General features: G+C 37.9%; 1 protein-coding gene across 2 annotated transcripts in view; it reads left to right on the top strand.

Moving 5' to 3' along the window:
- Nucleotides 1-1,865: 1,865 nt before the first annotated feature.
- LHCGR (luteinizing hormone/choriogonadotropin receptor) overlaps nucleotides 1,866-18,725 on the top strand; it is a 130,695-nt gene continuing 113,835 nt past the window's right edge. Inside the window, exons 1-2 of one of the 2 annotated variants that reach the window (XM_075204094.1) lie at nucleotides 1,866-2,182; nucleotides 17,110-17,184. In XM_075204094.1, the coding sequence (XP_075060195.1) occupies nucleotides 2,031-2,182; nucleotides 17,110-17,184 (227 nt within the window). In that variant the 5' untranslated portion in view covers nucleotides 1,866-2,030. The remainder of the gene's footprint in view (nucleotides 2,183-17,109; nucleotides 17,185-18,725) is intronic. The other variant, XM_075204095.1, reaches the window with a different exon arrangement.

Consider the following 18,725-nt stretch of genomic DNA (forward strand, 5'->3'; position numbering starts at 1 on the left):
ACGCCTGCCAATAAGTAAGCTGATTTTTCATTTTGTCATTATTGTCAGCACTCATTGTAAGTCATTGCTTTTTTCTTCCCAATTTTAACACAATACAGATCCTGCATTCATATGATGTATGGCAGGATCCCTGGGGTGCTGTCTCAGTGCAGATTGTATGTTCTCTTCAAATGAGTTATCGCCAGGCACTCCAGTTTCTTCTGTGGTAGGCTTGTTGGGTGTACACAGTTCATCATCATCATCATCATTTATTTATATAGCGTTAGCAAATTCCGTAGCGCTTTACAATTGGGAACAAACATTAATAAGACAATACTGGGTAATACAGACAGACAGAGAGGTAAGAGAACCCTGCTTGCAAGCTTACAATCTATAGGACAATGGGAGTTTGAAACACAAGGGCATGTGCTACATCATGTTGCACAATGGACCAGCTAGAATGCAAAGGTAAAAGTATTGAGTGGGCTGTGTATGTGGCAGTGTTGGTCAGGGGGTTGTTGTCTTGCGTTAGCAGTGTAGAGGATGGTAATAGGGTAATCTAGGGAAATTAAGATGGTGGTTGAGGAATATTATAACCTTGTCTGAAGAGGTGGGTTTTCAGTGAACGCTTGGAGGTTTGAAGACTAGAGGAACGTCTTACTGTGCGTGGGAGGGAAACAGTTGGTTTTCTTTTAATCAATACATTTTCAGGTTAACCACACGTTGCAATGGATTGAAGATGTACCTTGAACCCCATTTAGAGTTCAGGGCAAAACCAGCAAAATTACATACTGTCTGATTTTGCATGCAACTTAGGGATACTAGGCAGTTTTATATTTACACTGACTTAGAGCTGAGCCAGGACGCGCTCCTCCCAGCCTTAAATCTCTCCAAACATTTTTACTTTTGCTGTCGCAGCAGCAGCACAACATGGTTTTGCAAAGGAGCAAAATTTGCCCTTCTAGCAGGATTTATTCCTACTCTAAATAAGTCCTATTAGGACCGTTAGGTCCATTCCCATAGACTCAATGTTAAAAAAAGGAAAACAGCTCAAAAGATGCAGAAAAAAAAGTGCTGCTCTACCTTGGATCTTGTGTGTGTTCATGTCCCTCTGGTAGGGAGATTATCCGGAGCCCCTCTGGGGCAGTGTCTGAATAAAATTACCTGATTGTACAGCGCTGCGTGATATGTTGGTGCTATATAATTTAGTGTTAATAACAGTATTTTCCTATAAAAATACAAATTACAAAATATTGCAAATGGACAAAATAATGCCAAATTCTGGAGCCGGTCACTCAAGATATTTATAGGGATCCAGGAAACATGTGCATCCACTGAAATCAATAGAAATGATCCCCAAAAGGTAGGCACCAGAAGTCATTTTATTAGGATCATTGGCTACCTGGCTCCTGACAGTTGTCCATCCCTGAAAAAAATCCAAGCATGTGTGGGTCATATTATATAATTCTTAAGGATAAATGTTAAACAAATGCAATACTCTGGTGTAGCAGTAGAAACACGACACTTGTACATTTTTTATCAACTGTACACTGACCTTTTACAATACAATATAACCGGATAAAATATATTGGCAGGCACAGTTGGATTCAGTATTATAAACTTGCCCATGATCAGATTCAGTTGCCCTTTAACCACGCTGAACCTCTGACCAAATCAAACCAAAAAGAGAAATAGCACCCACTGAAAAACATAATTATACAGTTATCACATATTATATGTTTGAATGTCGGATCACTTTACTATAAGTGTAAACCTTTATTGGGGATAGGGCTTGTGAAGAAATCCATTCATGCAATAAACTTTTGATCTGGGAGTGAAATTTTAATTTTCCAAAGTTAAAGACAGGAGGAGCCCTGACAACGACTCACGGTTAGTCAGTATAAAGGCAGACTAAAAATAGGAACACGTTGCCTGCATGGAATATAAACTGTTCCATCTCCCGGCTGTAATTCACTTCAAACAAAAAGTTAACGACATGGCAAAAGAAAAATGGAATTAAAATAACCCTGCTACTTATCTAAGGACTCACCATGGAGACCATGGTGCATTTGTATTACCTCCTGCTATATCTGACTTACCTGAACCCTGTCTGCTCAAAGCAACCTGATGCTTGCACGCTTTGTGACTGCACTGGGGTAAACCTGTTGTGCCCAGCAGTGTACAGATCACCTGGCTTGGAATTGTAAGTATCACCTAAACATGTTCTACAATACCTGCTTGTGTTTCTTTACCATGTGCAAATGTAATTGTATTGTCTTATTCTGCTGTGTGATTACAGGATTCTAGAAATCTTTGCTATTGTTTGCTCACTGATCTTTAGTTCACATATACAGGTTTTCCAGTCAAATAAACTTCATGACAAATGTATGCATTTAAGAGTTAGTGTAATGTATGCACTTTGTAAGTGGTGCATAAAGTTCACAGTGCATTATGCATAAGTTTGTGTTTGCTAAGTTGAGACTACTTAAAGTTACATAACTTAGTGTGAAACAGTGTTCCCTATTTTCCTATTGATAGGCAAATGTGCTATACAATATATAAATTTGTGTGTGTGTATGTAACTTTAGCTGTTACAATATACATGAGTGTGTGTGTGTGTGTGTGTATATATATATATATATATATATATATATATATACACATATATATATATATATATATATATATATATATATGTTTATAAATCTATACTGTACGAGTCATACGTGTGATTACTTAGCTTATGAATAACAAACTAAGCCCAAATATACATATACATATACATACATATTTGCAGGGTGACATTTACATGAGCATAATGAAAAGCACACTTGAGAATCTGCTCTGCTATGCATTATTTCTACATCAAAGGTCATTGAAAACGTTTTTATCCAGTCTTGTGTTCGTATTTTAATTTACAATAAAACACACAAAAATATATTATGTTTAGACTGTTTTTAGGTTAGTGAGAGCACATTGCTTCAGAAAGTAGTCTGCAAATTTTAGTAATTAATATTTTATTTCAAAGTATGTTATTAGTACATTGTGTACATGAAGTGCACAATCCGCTAGTGTTGTTTACAGTTTATTTTATTGTGTTTGTTGTAAGTTATGTGGAAAACCTGTAGAAACATGAGTGAATGATAATGTTTACATTATGTATTGTCAACATCAAACATGCTTAAGAAATATATTCCGTAAGTAAGAAAAAGCTAAATGTAAACTATTCAAATATCATATTTCATTTTATTTCTATGGTTACTACTTTTTATTTTGAAATATAGCAAAAAATAAAAATAAAAAAAATAAAAAGATATATTAATGTTTTCCTAATTGATTTTTTGTGTGTACCATGTGAGAATTTCAAGTCCCATAGTGTAGAACTACTCAAATGGGCATTTGCTGACTATTAACATACCTTGTGTTAATTATGGTGAAAATACAGCAATATTTGGCGTTTTTGGCACTGCAAACTGCAATCTATAACCTGGACCCAGCTACAGAAACTGTTTCACATTTGGTATGATATCTTTATTGCTATAATTTATTTATAATGTGCCAATGTGTTTCATAGTGCTGTGAGTCTAGAGTCACTGCACTAGAGAAGAAAGGAAAATTGTTTCTTAGACCAGGGTTTCCCAAACCCAGTCCTCAGGGACCCCTAACAGTGCAAGTTTTCCATATCTCCTTGCTGGAGCACAGGTGTATTCATTACTGACTGACACATTGTAACAGATCCACAGGTGGTCCTAATTATGTCACCTGTGATCTGGAAACCCTGCACTGTTAGGGAGCCCTGAGGACTGGGTTTAGGAAACCCTGTCTTAGACCATAAAGCCTACAAGAGAGGCTAGGAGCAGATACTAAAAGCAGACATTGCACTTTGCTGTTGTAGCTAGTTCCAGTCTATGCTATAATCACAGGAGGAGCAAAAAATAGTGAGAGGATTTCATGGCACTGTATTGTGGTGGGCTATAACCAGATATCATAATAGTGTTGCATTGGTACTACTAGAGACAATTAGAATTTTCCTCTTTGACCTGCTAATAGATACCAGTGCACCAGTCAGGAGAGAGGAAGAGAACATAGGCACCACAGTGATATGATGGATTTATTTGCTTTGTTATCTTACAAAAGATTAAATGTCCTCTCAGTCATCTCTGCTCCACAAAGAGTTTGTTTGATGTACAATAACAGTTCATTAACTCCAGAAGCCAGGAGCTGACACAATCCTTTGTTATCATCTTTCTACAGACACACCAGGTGAATGATTTACTCAGGTCTTCATAGCCACTTTGTTGGCCTAAGATTCCTAAATGATGGACCACAGGACAGTCTGAGTGATGTATGCAGTGGGAGAAAATATGTGCCTCTGGATAGATAGATAGATAGATAGATAGATAGATAGATAGATAGATAGATAGATAGATAGATAGATAGATACCTGTTTCGATAGATAGATAGATACCTGTTTTGACAGATAGATAGATAGATAGATAGATGCCTGTTTCAATAGATAGATAGATAGATAGATAGATAGATAGATAGATACCTGTTTCGATAGATAGATAGATAGATAGATAGATAGATAGATAGATAGATAGATAGATAGATAGATAGATAGATAGATGGATTTACGACTATCCAATTAGAATAAACACTTTGAAAGTTATGGATGGTTTATAATTTAATTTTTTTTGAGACAGGTTTAAAATAAAATTGGGCCTTTTGTGTTAAGTCTTGTACCCTTCATAGATTCATGAAGATTCTCAAGGCTATACAATATTTGTAATTTTGTACTGCTGCCATCAGTTTAAAATAAATAACTGATTGCTGCTTGGATATTTGGACTATTTTTTACCTTTATCTTAAGTAACTTTACTTTATGTTATATGTAGTCACAATGGTGCGTTATAGTATATCCACTAAACACATTTTGATCAATTTTAGACATTGGAATACAGTAGAAAAGAAATGACTGAAGTCTAATTAGATAGCTGGATATCTACACAGAAGTGTAGGTAATACAGGTAGAAGTTGGTAGAAGATTTTAATGCAGACCAAAATTAAATTACTGTTGTAGTGCCTAGATAACACAGTTGACATGGTCTTGAGCAGTAACTAGAAGTTTTAGTTCCGTGGGTGTGAGAGAACAATGGCGTGACCAATTTTGGTGGGAGTGAAAGTAAATGCCTCCTTAAAGTGGCGCTACTCCTGAGGAGGAGACATGGGATATCTACTGTGGGAAGGAGTCTAGCCCTTTACACTAGACCATGATCAACTCTCCTACCACCCTAAACCCCATCCATTTACCATGCTGTGGCTTCTTATTGATATTTGTGTTAGCGGGACAGTTGGGACTGATCTTGACCGTGCGGTATAGTCTTGAAAAATCAGGACATTCCCACAATATTGGAATAATTGTCAGATTGTGCTGTTCTCTTCTACCTGTTCTTGCAGCTTTGACTACCTGCTACAGGTGTCTTAAGCTCAATTGCTGCTCCTGGAATGTTGGGGCCCTGTTTGAAAAGCCAATGAATGAACACTTTAAACCTTCGATACCGCAAGCAACTCGACATGAAATCAAAAGCCTAAACGTTTAATAACTAGGCCTTCTCATTATTAGGGAGAGGATAAATGGACCTCTGATTGACAGTACATAGAAAAGAAGCATAGTCATGTCTTTGAAAAAAAAAAAATATTGGATAGATGACACAGGTGGCTGTTGGAAAGTACTTCCGATATTTAGGTACCCTTCAGCACCATAATGAACTGAGTGAGGAGTGGCTCAGTGATTGACATTGTCAGTACTCACTGAGTCAGTCACAGTGGCACTGAGTCCTTTCTCCCTCTCACCTGTGCAGACACCCCCTCTGCTTTGTTCCCTGCGTAGTGGCACATATTGCACTGTCCTAGTTACAGCATTGGTATTGGGAAAGAGCTAGACAAAGCCCTTTTACTCTGTAATTATTAGCTATTGGCAAAGGGTCTATCTAGTAAATGTGGTAAATAAGAATCAAGAGCAGATGAGAAAGACCAAACACCTCTATTTGTTTTACATCTAGAATATCAAACTATCAAAAGTTGCTGAGAGGAAATGATCTGTTTAGTTGTTTCTTTTTACTTCAGTAACAATATCACATCTCCTAATAGAACATCAGTTACTGTTACAGAGAAAACATATTTTAGTTTGACAAGTAAAATTAAGTTTTGTCCACCATGTACGGACACACACACACACACACAACTCACCTTTGTCTTCATACTTCCTTATGTTCTTTCCCAGAGTTGTTAAATTTGAATATAATGGCCAAGCAATCAGAAAATCATCAGCAATAATGTGATATTGAAAGCATAAGCCGTGGCTAACCAAACACATTTAGACAGGACTGAATTTGTATCTTTGTGCCTAATGTGCATTGGATGTACACACAATAGCATCTCAGACTGGTTGCAGCATAGATCCATAGAGCCATGAACATTGTAGACATGAATATAAGTGTGTGCTTAGTGTAAAACCAGGAACTATAACACAAAAAGAGACACTAAGAACTATGCTGTAGCTGTCCATATGTGTTAGCAGAAAAAGCACATGTAAAGTTGGTATAAAAAGCATAAACACAATGGCGTTCATTTACAATAAAGCACACTACAGTCGCTAAATCTTACTCTTTTGGAGTCATACCACAACTTATATGTCAAAGCACTGGATTGCACTTTGAGGTACTGTATTATGTATTTTGTGAAGGAAATGTTTGATCCAGATGAGTAATAGGCAACAGGTGGCTCTAGAACTACATGCGGCCCTCCGAGCCTTAACCTGCGGCCCATCAGTCCTTCATGCTTTGTTGTCAGATTTGACTGTTATAATTTGTAACACTTGTTTATAATGCCTGTGTGAAATTGCATTCTAACATACCTATTGAAATGATCCTGCTTGCTGCACAAGGCCATATATTTGACTTTTGTTTCTAGGGAACAATAAATTTAAGGAAAAAATCAACTCTTAGTTTAAGGGAAGATGGGACTGATTGATTTATCAAAGAGGAGGACACAGTGTGTAGTGTAGTATATATGTATCACCTCATTTCATAATTTATTAACGCATACTCCACAGTGCTTTACAATTATATCTAATATATAAATGCTTAGTGGCGTGTGTTAGTCTGTCTGTGTGTGTGTGTGTGTGTGTGGGGGGAAAAAATAAAACCAAGCTGCAGCGCCACCTGCTGGACGGAGTTATACACTGACCTACTAAATTCTTAGTGTGTGTTGAAAAAAAAATTCAGAAAGGGCTGAAATTTGGTATACTAAGATGTTTTTAATTTGTTAATTTAATTTGTTAATTGTTAAAAGTGTTTATAAAGATTTAAAAAAAATATATATATATTTCTTGAAGGAGAAGTGACAGTTGGGAGTGGTTGGTGGTTGCCGGGGGTGACAGTGGGGAGTGGTTGGTGGTTGGGACAGTGGGGAGTGGTTGGTGGTTGAGGCCTGGGCTATTGCCCAAATGCATGACAAGGACCTTTTTAACACCTTAAGTAGCTTGATTTGACTAGAATGCATGAGTATCATGCACGGGTTAACTTGTATATATATATATATATATATATATATATATATATATATATATATATATATATATATATATATATATATATATATATATATATATGATAGATAGATATTGGTCGAAGTGGAAATTTAGAAATGGCAGTATGAAAAATATAATGGGAATGTTAAAAGGATAGTTTAACAATAAAGGCAGTAGAAGTGTTGGTATGGTTAACCACATATACAAACCTCTTAGGGTGTCCAGTGTCCACCCTTAAAAGGAAAGGTGTATTGTCACAAAACTTACCTGCTCCACACTCCTGTGATGCTGATTTCCTCTGCCCCTGTGTAGAGGTCAGCACTTCCTGGTTCAGGCAGCCACGTGATCTAGGAGGTTGGGGGCGGCATGTTCAAATCTGTATATAAAACTCACTCTCACATTGCAGCAGTGTCAGAGCCGTAGGTTTCCACACCGGTCTGACTCCCTGTTATGCTGCACTACTCGTCTCTGCTCTATATATATATATATATTTATATATATATATATATATATATATATATATATACACACATACATACATACATACATACATACATACATACATACATACAAGTGGAAATTTAGAAGTGGTGTTATGGAAATTTAGAAGTGACGGTATGAAAAATGTGGTGGGTATGTACGTGTATGGAATTTGATAGTTTAATAATGAAGGCAGTAGGAGAATTGGTAGGTGAGGCACAGCTACAGGATTCAATCTCATGAATTTGGACCCAGTCAACCATACATGCCACTATTTTGGAGGTTTTCTAGGGTTTTTTTGGAGAGGGAAATTTGCCTGTATAAGCACAATTAAAGTAAATCAAAGGCAAACACTATTCAAATTGTTATGCAATGATGAATAAATATTCACAGATAAAAAAATATATCACTGAGTTAAAGCATTTGTGTACAGGTGAGTACTATTACAAGAATTGTCTTGAAGTAACTGAATCTTTAATGCACCAGAGATCATTTTCTACTTTTAGCTCCATTTCAGCTGTTCTCTGCAGCTTTTAAGATTTGAAAGTAAAGAGGTGATTATAGAAAGAAAAGCAATACTGAAAAAAATTAGTGAGCTGTAAACTTACTTTCAATTTTATGAGGCATTTGAAAGAGAAGATTTCTTATTTTAAGAAAAAAGTGCACTTTCACACAATTACAGTTTTTTCCTCAATTTCATTCCTGGATTCTCGAGTTCATGCTTTCTGAGTTTCAAAGCAATAATATCTACTGTTCCGAGTAGATATTGTAGTGTAGCCGATAGAACAGCGGAACCGCAAGTTACAGGCCAAACAAGTATGAAGGGTAGAACCAGATGGTTTCTCTAATCTGTAACCAATTTATAACATTTATAAATATGACATTGAACTGTGTGAAGCTGATGGCCAGGCTTGGACTGGTCATTGTAGTTGGCAATGGATACAATGTACAATAAGACATGTAGAAAATACAGACTTTCTGAAAAAGTGACAGGCAAAATTTCCGACATCTCTGGTATAAACACCGACAGGAGAAAATGCCGGCAGTGTGATTGTAGGTACCTAATATGGGAACAGTCACTCTGCTGGCATTAAAGGGGCAATGTAAGGACCCAGCTGCTCTATAATTTACAACATTTTAAAAAAACGTGGGGGTGCTTGCTATAAACACTATTGTTTTTAAGTAACTGTTGTACATTATAGAGCTGCCAGGTTTTTGCATTGCCCCCTTAACGCCGGGAATGTGACTATCGCCATTTTAACTGCTGACAGTCACACTACCGGCATTTTCACCTATCGGCGTTTAAACCAGAGATGTCGTAATTTTGCCTGTCACTTATTCAGTAAGTCTGTATTTCCGTCTCTATTGTAGCGATCGCCATTTTACTGTCGCTATAACGGTTGTCGGCTTTGTGGTCAGTGGAATGATGACTACCACTGATCTAAATACCTGGACATTCTTAAAGAAGACCTATAAGCATATGAAACATTTTATCGACAACACTGTGGGCCTTGGGACTCACTCAGTACTGTAGCCACACAGCATGAGTGAAGGACGATTCTCAAGACTATTTTACCTTAGTATGCAATCTGTGTTGAGGGGATTGGCAACACAGATAACTGGACAGCTATGTTGCTTGATTCAATGATTTTCTTTGGCCAGTTTAGCCTGTAGACTTTAAAACATTACAAGGCTTCCATGAATTATTAGCACGAGTAGAGTTAAGTAGCCACCAAATCTTCCATTCACTAAATTTGTAATCAATAGGGACATGTGCTGGTTATTCGGGTGGGGGTTGCATATATGAAAATTATGTGTGCTCAGTGACTGACAATAATTAGAATAACTTGACTGTCTGCTTTTAATGAGTAATGAGATTGTACTAATACAAATTTATTCCAAACTACAAACAAAATGCAAAGACCCCAAACCTACACAGTATTTGGCAAATACATTTTTTTGATCTTTAATATTGGGAGAACCAAACTCAGATTTCAAAGTCCACTATGTACGAAAACTGTGCCTTAAAAGTTATTTGTACTGTACTGTGTGAAAATAACATGAGGTTACACATTCAGTTCAAACACACTATTTCCATGTGCTACACCAATTATGATATTTCCAATACTGGTATAGAAAAGCTTTATAAGCATTTTAATTCCATAAGCTATGCACTCAATTATACGAGTTTGTGTTATACTCTTTATAGAAGACCCCTTTACTGCATATTTGCAAGAGTGTATGTATTGTGCATTGTTGAATTAAGTACTGCATGGCCAAAAGTATGGGGGAACGAGGGGTACCTTGACCATTGGGCCTCATTTCTCACAGAGTATGGATACTGCTTGCTGTACTTTTTAGCTCATGGTCATCACGCCAAATCCCCCCAAATTACAGAAGAAGCAGGATCAAGAAATGCTAATCGCACTTAGTATTCGCCCAGTTATATGTACCCCAATGTATGTTTTAAGCCCATGCATTTATTATGTTTATGTTTTAACCATGGGTTATGTTATATAGGTATTCAGTGTGTTATAAACTGTAACTGAAGCTTGCACTAGTACCTGGTGTGAAAAAGAGTGATGGTCACTATAGTGACATTGTGCCTGCGCCGAGCATCAACGTCAGGTCTCATCTCCACTATTTACTCCCAATTAACTTCACCATTAATTCCTCCTCGAGATCCTCACGAGGTGGCATGGGAACGGGATTTGGGCTCCCCACTTGATGATGAGGAATGATCAGAAATCTGGGACAATGCCACTTCCAGTTCGATATGTGTCCAAATAAAAGAAAATGTATACAAACTCCTCTTTCGGTGGTACTATGTTCCCACACGTCTCCATAAAATGCTACCTAATTCCTCTGATGGATGTTGGCGTTTACGCTCTGGCATTGGCTCATTTCTACACATTTGGTGGGATTGCCCAAAACTGATCTCCTTTTGGCGTGAGGTTAAGGACTTGATAAAAACTGTGATCCAAATTTCATTGACTCTCGACCCAAAAATTTTTCTTCTACCTCTGGGATTCCCTTCGGCCACTAGGAATTAAAATAAACTAGCCCGCCACATTATCTCAGCTGCCACATGTCAAATTGCCATTGATTGGAGACAAATTACTCCTCCCTCCATCAACGCTGTGACTAATAGGATATGGCAAACTTACCGTATGGAATACATGACCAGCGTTATACGTAATTCTTCTAAAACCTTTAAGAAAGTCTGGGATCCATGGATGTCCTACTTTCAATATAGCTCCCCCTTTACATAGGTCCCTCCCCCCCCATTTTCCATTCACCTCTTCCTCTCCCTTCTATTTGGACTTTTACCCTAGGGTGGTCTCTGCCACAACACCCTCTTTTCTGTCTTCTTGTACTTTCCTCCTTTGTTTTTTTTTTTTATTATTATTATTCTTTTCTTTCTTTCTCTTGCTCTGTCTCTTCCTCAATTTAAATAAAAATCACCGCTTATATTCTTTTTGCATACTTCAACAGAATCTAATTTCCACTCTCTTTCAGACACAGAGAGCGTCTCAATCAATGTTTTCTATATGCTATTTCATGTATTTGATTTCTGTAATGTATCTTACTTGACCGGCAATAAATACTTGTTTAAAAAAAAAAAGAAAAAGAGTGATGGTCTACTGTTTAGCACTATAGGAGTTAAACCAGAAGCAATGCCCTTGCTAATTTCATCACTAGTGATTAATCTCCTTTCAGGAGTTCCTTTGTGTGAACATAGAGTCTGTAGAAAGGTATGTCAGGGGTCTATCATAAAGCTGGACAGCGTCTGCGTTAATTACATTCCAAGTGATTATACTCCTTTGCAGGAAGGGTCTTTGTGTAAAAAGTTGGACATCCCAGACATTGTGGAGCCACTACTAGCAGGAGGTTCCAAAGGAGAGGGTCAGCGCCTTATGAGTGATCTAGCTCATTTCAAGAAATGGTTAACAAAGCCACAACATGGCAGATGGGACATATATCACACAAAGGGAGCAAATACAACTCTATACTGGTACTCTATTATCCACCTGCGGTATCCAAACTGGGCTTGTACCAGCTCTGTGGAGGTTTCTACCCTGGTGCTACCATGTAGAAGGCAGCAGCTCTGATTCACTAATCCCCTGTTGGCAGACACATAGAGTCACAAGACTTGTAGGGATTCCAAGTGAAGGAAGTGGGCTTACTGGTCCTGACAGTTCTTCGGTAGTGCTGTTGGTGTTCTTATATTAATAAACCTAATACATATTTTTATCCGGATATTTGCCTGGGTGTGAAAATATGTTCCCATGTCCATGGTACTGATGGTAAAAAGCTTGTGGGTGCCTTGGTATCATGACAACACCCATTCCAATTAGTGTGTTTGGCTTTTCAGCTACACCCATTTCTAACAATGTTGCCTTTAAAACTAATGAAATATGTATTTGCTGTACCAATAATTGTTCAGCCATTTTCCCCTGCACATTACCAACTCTAAAAAGCAAATTATTTTTAATGATATAATAAGATACACGTTCAGCTGACTTAGCAGCCTTCTCTACATCATTAACTTCAACCACATTGTCCAAAACATTTACAAGAGTGGCATCATTAAACTGGTCATGTACAAAGTCTCTTACGACAAACAAATTGGGTATTACCGACCAGTCAGGATCCTCATCTGGAAACGGTGAGACCCCAACTACGACATCTCCCAGAAACAACACAGATGGATTGTTCAGTTCGGCTGTCCACACCTCCTACAATTACAGGAAAGAGTTGCCATGTACTCTTGTAAAGCATTCAAAATCAACAACTCCATAATTTCAGGGAGCTTACCCTCCTGTATGCTCAAACATGTCTGTCAATATCAGATTTTTGTCCTTTGAGTCAATTGCCAATATATTCGGCTGGACTTTCTGTTGAAGGACTTCTTTAAACAATGGAAAGTCTCTGCACAAACTGAGCGGGTAACAGAGTTTTGGTGCAATGGTGGCTACCACAGTAATCGTCTGGTCTTTCACTGTGACCAGCAAGAGTGTCCTCTCATGTTCTATGCTGGTACCATGAATACACAGTACTTTAACTCTGGGTAGCCTGGTGGTTATGGACCCTGGCATAACAGATCTAGAGACTAAAGTGAGTTCACTCACGGAATCCACCAAAGCTAAAACTAAATTTTTATTTAGAAGGACAGTCACTCGAAACAGACAGGGTATACCAACTGTAAGACTCTTGGATATACCTAAGTAATCTTGGCAAAGAAGAGTCCTTAGACTCCAAAACATAGCAGTCCTTTGTCTGCAGTATCTTTTCTGTTAACTCCTCTGAAAAGGATACGTAAACCCGATTTCTGTCGGGGCATTGGCTTTGGAAGCCACATCAGAGGTTCGGACATTTGTTGCTGCACTCTGAACCTCTCTACCAAAGTAGCAAGTTCTTAAAATGACTGTGGATCAGACTGCAGAACCCACCTCTGCAACCCCCCGGTCCAAACCGCAAATACAGCGGTCTATGGCCATGATTCCGATGATCCAAGTGGGGGAGTATTTCTCAGGCTGCATCCACTTTTTGAGAATCTTGGAGAGATTGCATTGTTGTGACCAAATTTTTTTTCTGTGAAAAAGCATCATTCATGGAAGTGCTGGGCTTCAGCTGGCCATGAAATACCAATGAGGGATAATATTTCAGCCTTCAACATCGAAGAGTCGGAAGCATGTGCCCCTTCCAAGTCCATGTAAGTTTGCTGGGCCAGATAAGTTGCCAGCTTCTTAGTCCAAACTTCAGGTGGCCCTTTTTGCAGCCCTCTCAAAGGATACCAGGTATGCTACCACATCATCAAAAGCTGCCATTTTCTGCAGACCCACATCTAAATGAGTAAGCTTGTCACGGCTCAGCTGGTCCACTTGTTCCCACATACACCTGCCTTTTTCTTCCTGCCTCTCTGCTACTAGTAGCACCTATCTCTACTTGAAAACTTCTTCCATATTAACTAGTAACTAGTAACACCGCTGTGATAAAGACCCCAGGTATTTAACAGGACACAGCTCAATGGGTTCACTATTCTTCTTTTATTTTGTCAGGACAGCAGAGAATATGAACCTTTTTTTCATAAAAGACAACACAAACTTGCAAACCTAGGACTGACTAACACAGCAACACGGTCACCAGCCCAGTAGTTAGATTAGACATTAGTCACCCCCTCCCCAACAAAAGCACACACTTAAATAGTTATCTTACACCTACGCACTAATCTAATCACCCATTAAATCATAGGATTTCCACCTGTGTGAGTGTACATTCTGTGTATGTCTGTGTAGGGCTGTATTCCTCACTGCAGGCTGTCACACACCCTTTTCAGTCTGAACTGTCTTAGGGAATGGCTTTCTTTGCCACAATACATACACACATACATACACACATACATTCATACATACATCATACTTGCCAACTTTTCCTCGTTGGCTTCAGGGAGATCCCGGGGGAGGTGGGAGTGCGGGGTGGGGCTTGATGGATCGCATCATTTTGGCTAAGATGATGCGATATTTGTGTCATTAAGCCCTGCCCCCCACCACTTATCTATTGCAGGGGGCGAGAACCAGGAGGTTGCCCCGCTCTCCCGGGAGGTCTCCCAGAAATACGGGAGTCTCCCAGACATTCCGGGAGAGTAGGCAACTATGTGTTAAAAAAAAACAGCTAATGAATCTCTAGAGACTGAAGTGTCTTTTACATTTCTGTCTCCATTGCTGAAGTTATGTTGTCTTACCTGTCATTCTTTGATTAAATCTTGGTCTCCATGAAAATGGCCACCTCCATAGGCATCAATACATGGACATAGGACACAATTTCTGAACTGTGTCATCATGCCACAGATGGCAAAGCCAACCACATCTTGTACTGGCTTAGCATCAGGGAGAATACCAGACTCTTCAGGGAGTGAGGGAGATCACCCCTATTTCAGGGAGTCTCCCTGACATTCAGGGAGAGTTGGCAAGTATGACATACATACATACATACATACATACATACATACCTATCTATTCAAATCCTTGTTATCCTTGTATTTTAACTGTAAATTATACAGCAGTTCAAAGAGTTGCTACAAATGAGAGTTCCTTGTCCCTTTTATTGTTTAGCTTGGATAACCAGCAAATTAAATCCTGCCAACTTATTTTTTTTTCTTGCTCCTGTTGCCAAATTAAATTGTCTCCATTTGTTTGATCTGTGACCGGTGTTATTCTCTGAGTTTTCCAACATTACTAGTTGTCCATTGTGATATTAAAACTGTACTTAAAAACAGCACATATGACCTTTAATTTTCAAAAGACACCGTTCCACAGTATAAATGAGTAATATACTTTAGCTGACATTGAGACTGTCACATTGTTTGTATATGCCAAGCAGCAACTTTTGTTCTGAACAGCTCTTAGACATAACATAAAGAGTCATTCAAACATGATGCATGCTACTTTATTGTTGTACAATGGCCAAATAGGTATCAGACGATGGTGAAAAGACCAGTGTGGAGTGCAGTGGACATGACTCCTATTCAAATGGGTAGATTTATCAAACTTTCTAAAAAAAAGTGGAGGTGTTGCCCATAGCAACCAATCATATTCTAGCTATTGTTTTCTAGAAGGAACTAGAGAATGATTGCTAAAATCTGATTGGTTTGCTAAGGCTAACACCTCTACTTTGCTTTTTAGAAGATTTGATAAATCTACCCCATATAGTGGTGCAGAAATAAGTAGTGGTGCAAATGATAATCATATTGTGGTATAAATTTGATATGAAGGTAAATATTCAGTATTACATTAATGAAGAATACCAGGAAAAAAAGAAAGACCAAATGTATAGTACATAATACAATTATAATAAACAATTGTTAAAATCACATACACAAGCAGACTGATCAACTAAGAGTTCGCTTCATAAGTAAAGTTAATTGCTGTCAGGGAATTAAAATTATTTTTAAAATGCTGAGATCCTTTGAGATCCAGTCTTAAGCATTTTTTTTTATGTGTACATAATTGTGTTATTTTCACATCAATATTCTTGAATTGTAAGGTTGAAGCTGTATAAGATCAAACAACCTTTAGCCAGTTAAAGCATTAGAATGATCACAAAACTGGAACAATTTTCAGCCAATGAGTCTACTACACCATTCATTGGGCTAGACCATGAATTCAAACAAAACAAACACAAAATAAGTCAGACCAACTTGTAGCCATTGAGTGTAGTGAAATGTTGAAAGGTCTACAGCATCCTATAACTCAAACGTTAATAGCTAACCACCAACTACAAAACAAACAGTAAAACAATATATGTGTAAAATATCCCTCTCTATATTTTATTTCAATTTCTTGATTCATACATAGTGCATATTATTATTAGTCAGTGTTATACACATAACATGTGATACACAATATCCCTGACCAATCAAACTTACAATTGAGTTTTTGGCACTTGAACTAAATGGAGACAAAGAGACCTATCCAATTGAATTAATGATGTTCAAACTTTCAACATTCAATTATTAAATCAGTGTACTAGTAGTATAGCAGGTGAAACATATTAGTAAATTGTTTGGGAGAGATCCATTCAAGTCATTAAGATAGTAGTTTTCATTTCAATAAATCATTCACTCATATTTTTCATTTTTGACAACTACTGAACCAATAAGAACGGGCAACCAACATACCTTGCTGTTCTTCGCAGATCACCTCTGAATTCTGAATGATATATGGCTACTTATTGTCAAGTAGCAATGGTAGGAAAACTCACACTTTAATAAAAGTACACCTTTGTGAAACAGTAAAGTCTAGATTTCCCTACCTGAGAAGCATGCACATCATTTTTCTTTTATCTGAATTGACATGACTTCATTGGATACAAGAAGACTTCAATCCAAAGTTTTCAGGGGGAAAAAAAAATCTAGATTTTTATTTTGAACAGCACTTAAGCAAGAACAAGAGAGAAAATACACACATACCCATATAGCAGATAATCATTCAGAGTTTTACATTTCCAATCTGTGAAAACATCATGTGTTAAAAATTCTGTCATCTTTTTTTCAGGTCATTATCCCATTTCTCCTTTAAAGTTATTCCATCTGAGGTATTTCAGAATTTCCACCAAGACCTCTTAAAAATGTAAGTTTTTTTCCACTGGAAAAGTGTGTAGTTATTCTGTAGAACTATTGCACTATACTAAATATGGGTCATATGTTGAGGAAGATACGAACTCAAACGAACATTAGTAACTGCAAATGCAATAAGAACTATTGATCATTTTCTGAAAAAATATACATTTATAAGATCTATGCTATAATTGTTGACCATGTTTCAAGAATGTAATGTTGTTGCCGTTTATTCAGTCTACAAATTTGCTTTTTAATTCTCTTAAATGAGGAATACTGAATATTTATGATTTTATGTAAATTGTCATACCAGGGAGCGCTGAAAGTTTGACTCTGAGATGTAGGGTTGAGGGTTAAGAATAATTCATAACTTGTCCATGTGAAAAATGCTGTTCCTTACATGTTTTACATATACATTTACATATACATTTCGAATTTAGACTGTAAGCTCCATTGGAGCAGAGATTAATTTGAGTGACTAGATAGGATAGGAACTAAGAGCACTAAAGATGGCTACCTCACCTACTGCAAAAAAATACGTACTGTGCTTTGAGTTCTATTGGTATATAAGCGCTATATAAATAAAACAATTATTATTAATGCATTATTATTACATATGTATAGCTTTATAGAAGCTACACACGTATCAAGGTGCAAAACTACTCTCTGATCCTAAGAAATGCCTCCACCTACTAGAAATCTACCTAGGTTCGTTAAGAGGCAGGAAATTAAGAGAGGTGAAAACATGTAAAGCTCTCATAAATAGTCCACCCTCCTACCACCTTTTATTAAGGCGCTCACTTAAAGGTGCTCACTTTAGCCACATTTATGGCTTAAATTAATCAGAGTGAGGGGACATTGGGACTGTGTTTAAAGTTTTGGTTTACATTGTGCAAAGCACACCTAGAAATGCACAACTGATGAGTCCCATTGACATTATAAGGTGAGATGAAATTTCTGTAAAGCTCAGAGCTGTCACTCACCGGACGGTGAGTGCCTCTTCCCGGACATTTAGGAACCGTGGTCGTCCACCATCCTGAGGGTCTGCGCATGCGCAGCCCTTTTCTATACTTCAGTGTATACCCCTTTAAATCAATTGGCAGATCAGGCAACCTCCCTATATTAAGCACCTGTGGTCAACACCACGTTGCCTGATCTTGGAGTCTCATTCCTCATGAGTCTCTGAAGGTGTTCCTGTATTACTTGTGTATTCAGTGCTGCTGATTCCTGTGGTTTCCAAACCACTTCTACTACTGTGGTTCCATACCACTTCTACCATCAACTGTATCATCATGACTGTTTGCTGATTCCTATCCGCTGCCTCCGTGCACTACAGTCTTCTACACCACTTCAACGTTATTTTATATCAATGTGACTGTTTGCTCATTGCTATCCGCTGCCTCCGTGCACTCCAGCTTTTACCTCACTCACCTGCTTCTCATCAAGTCTGTTTGCTGATTTCTATCCGCTGCCTCCGTGCACTACAGTCTCCTGCTTGCAACTCGCCTGTGTTCAACATCGTGACTGCCAGCTGACTACTATCCGCTGCCTCTG

This window comes from Mixophyes fleayi, chromosome 3 (genome assembly GCF_038048845.1).
Source record: "Mixophyes fleayi isolate aMixFle1 chromosome 3, aMixFle1.hap1, whole genome shotgun sequence".
In the NCBI taxonomy this organism is placed as follows: Eukaryota; Metazoa; Chordata; class Amphibia; order Anura; family Limnodynastidae; genus Mixophyes; species Mixophyes fleayi.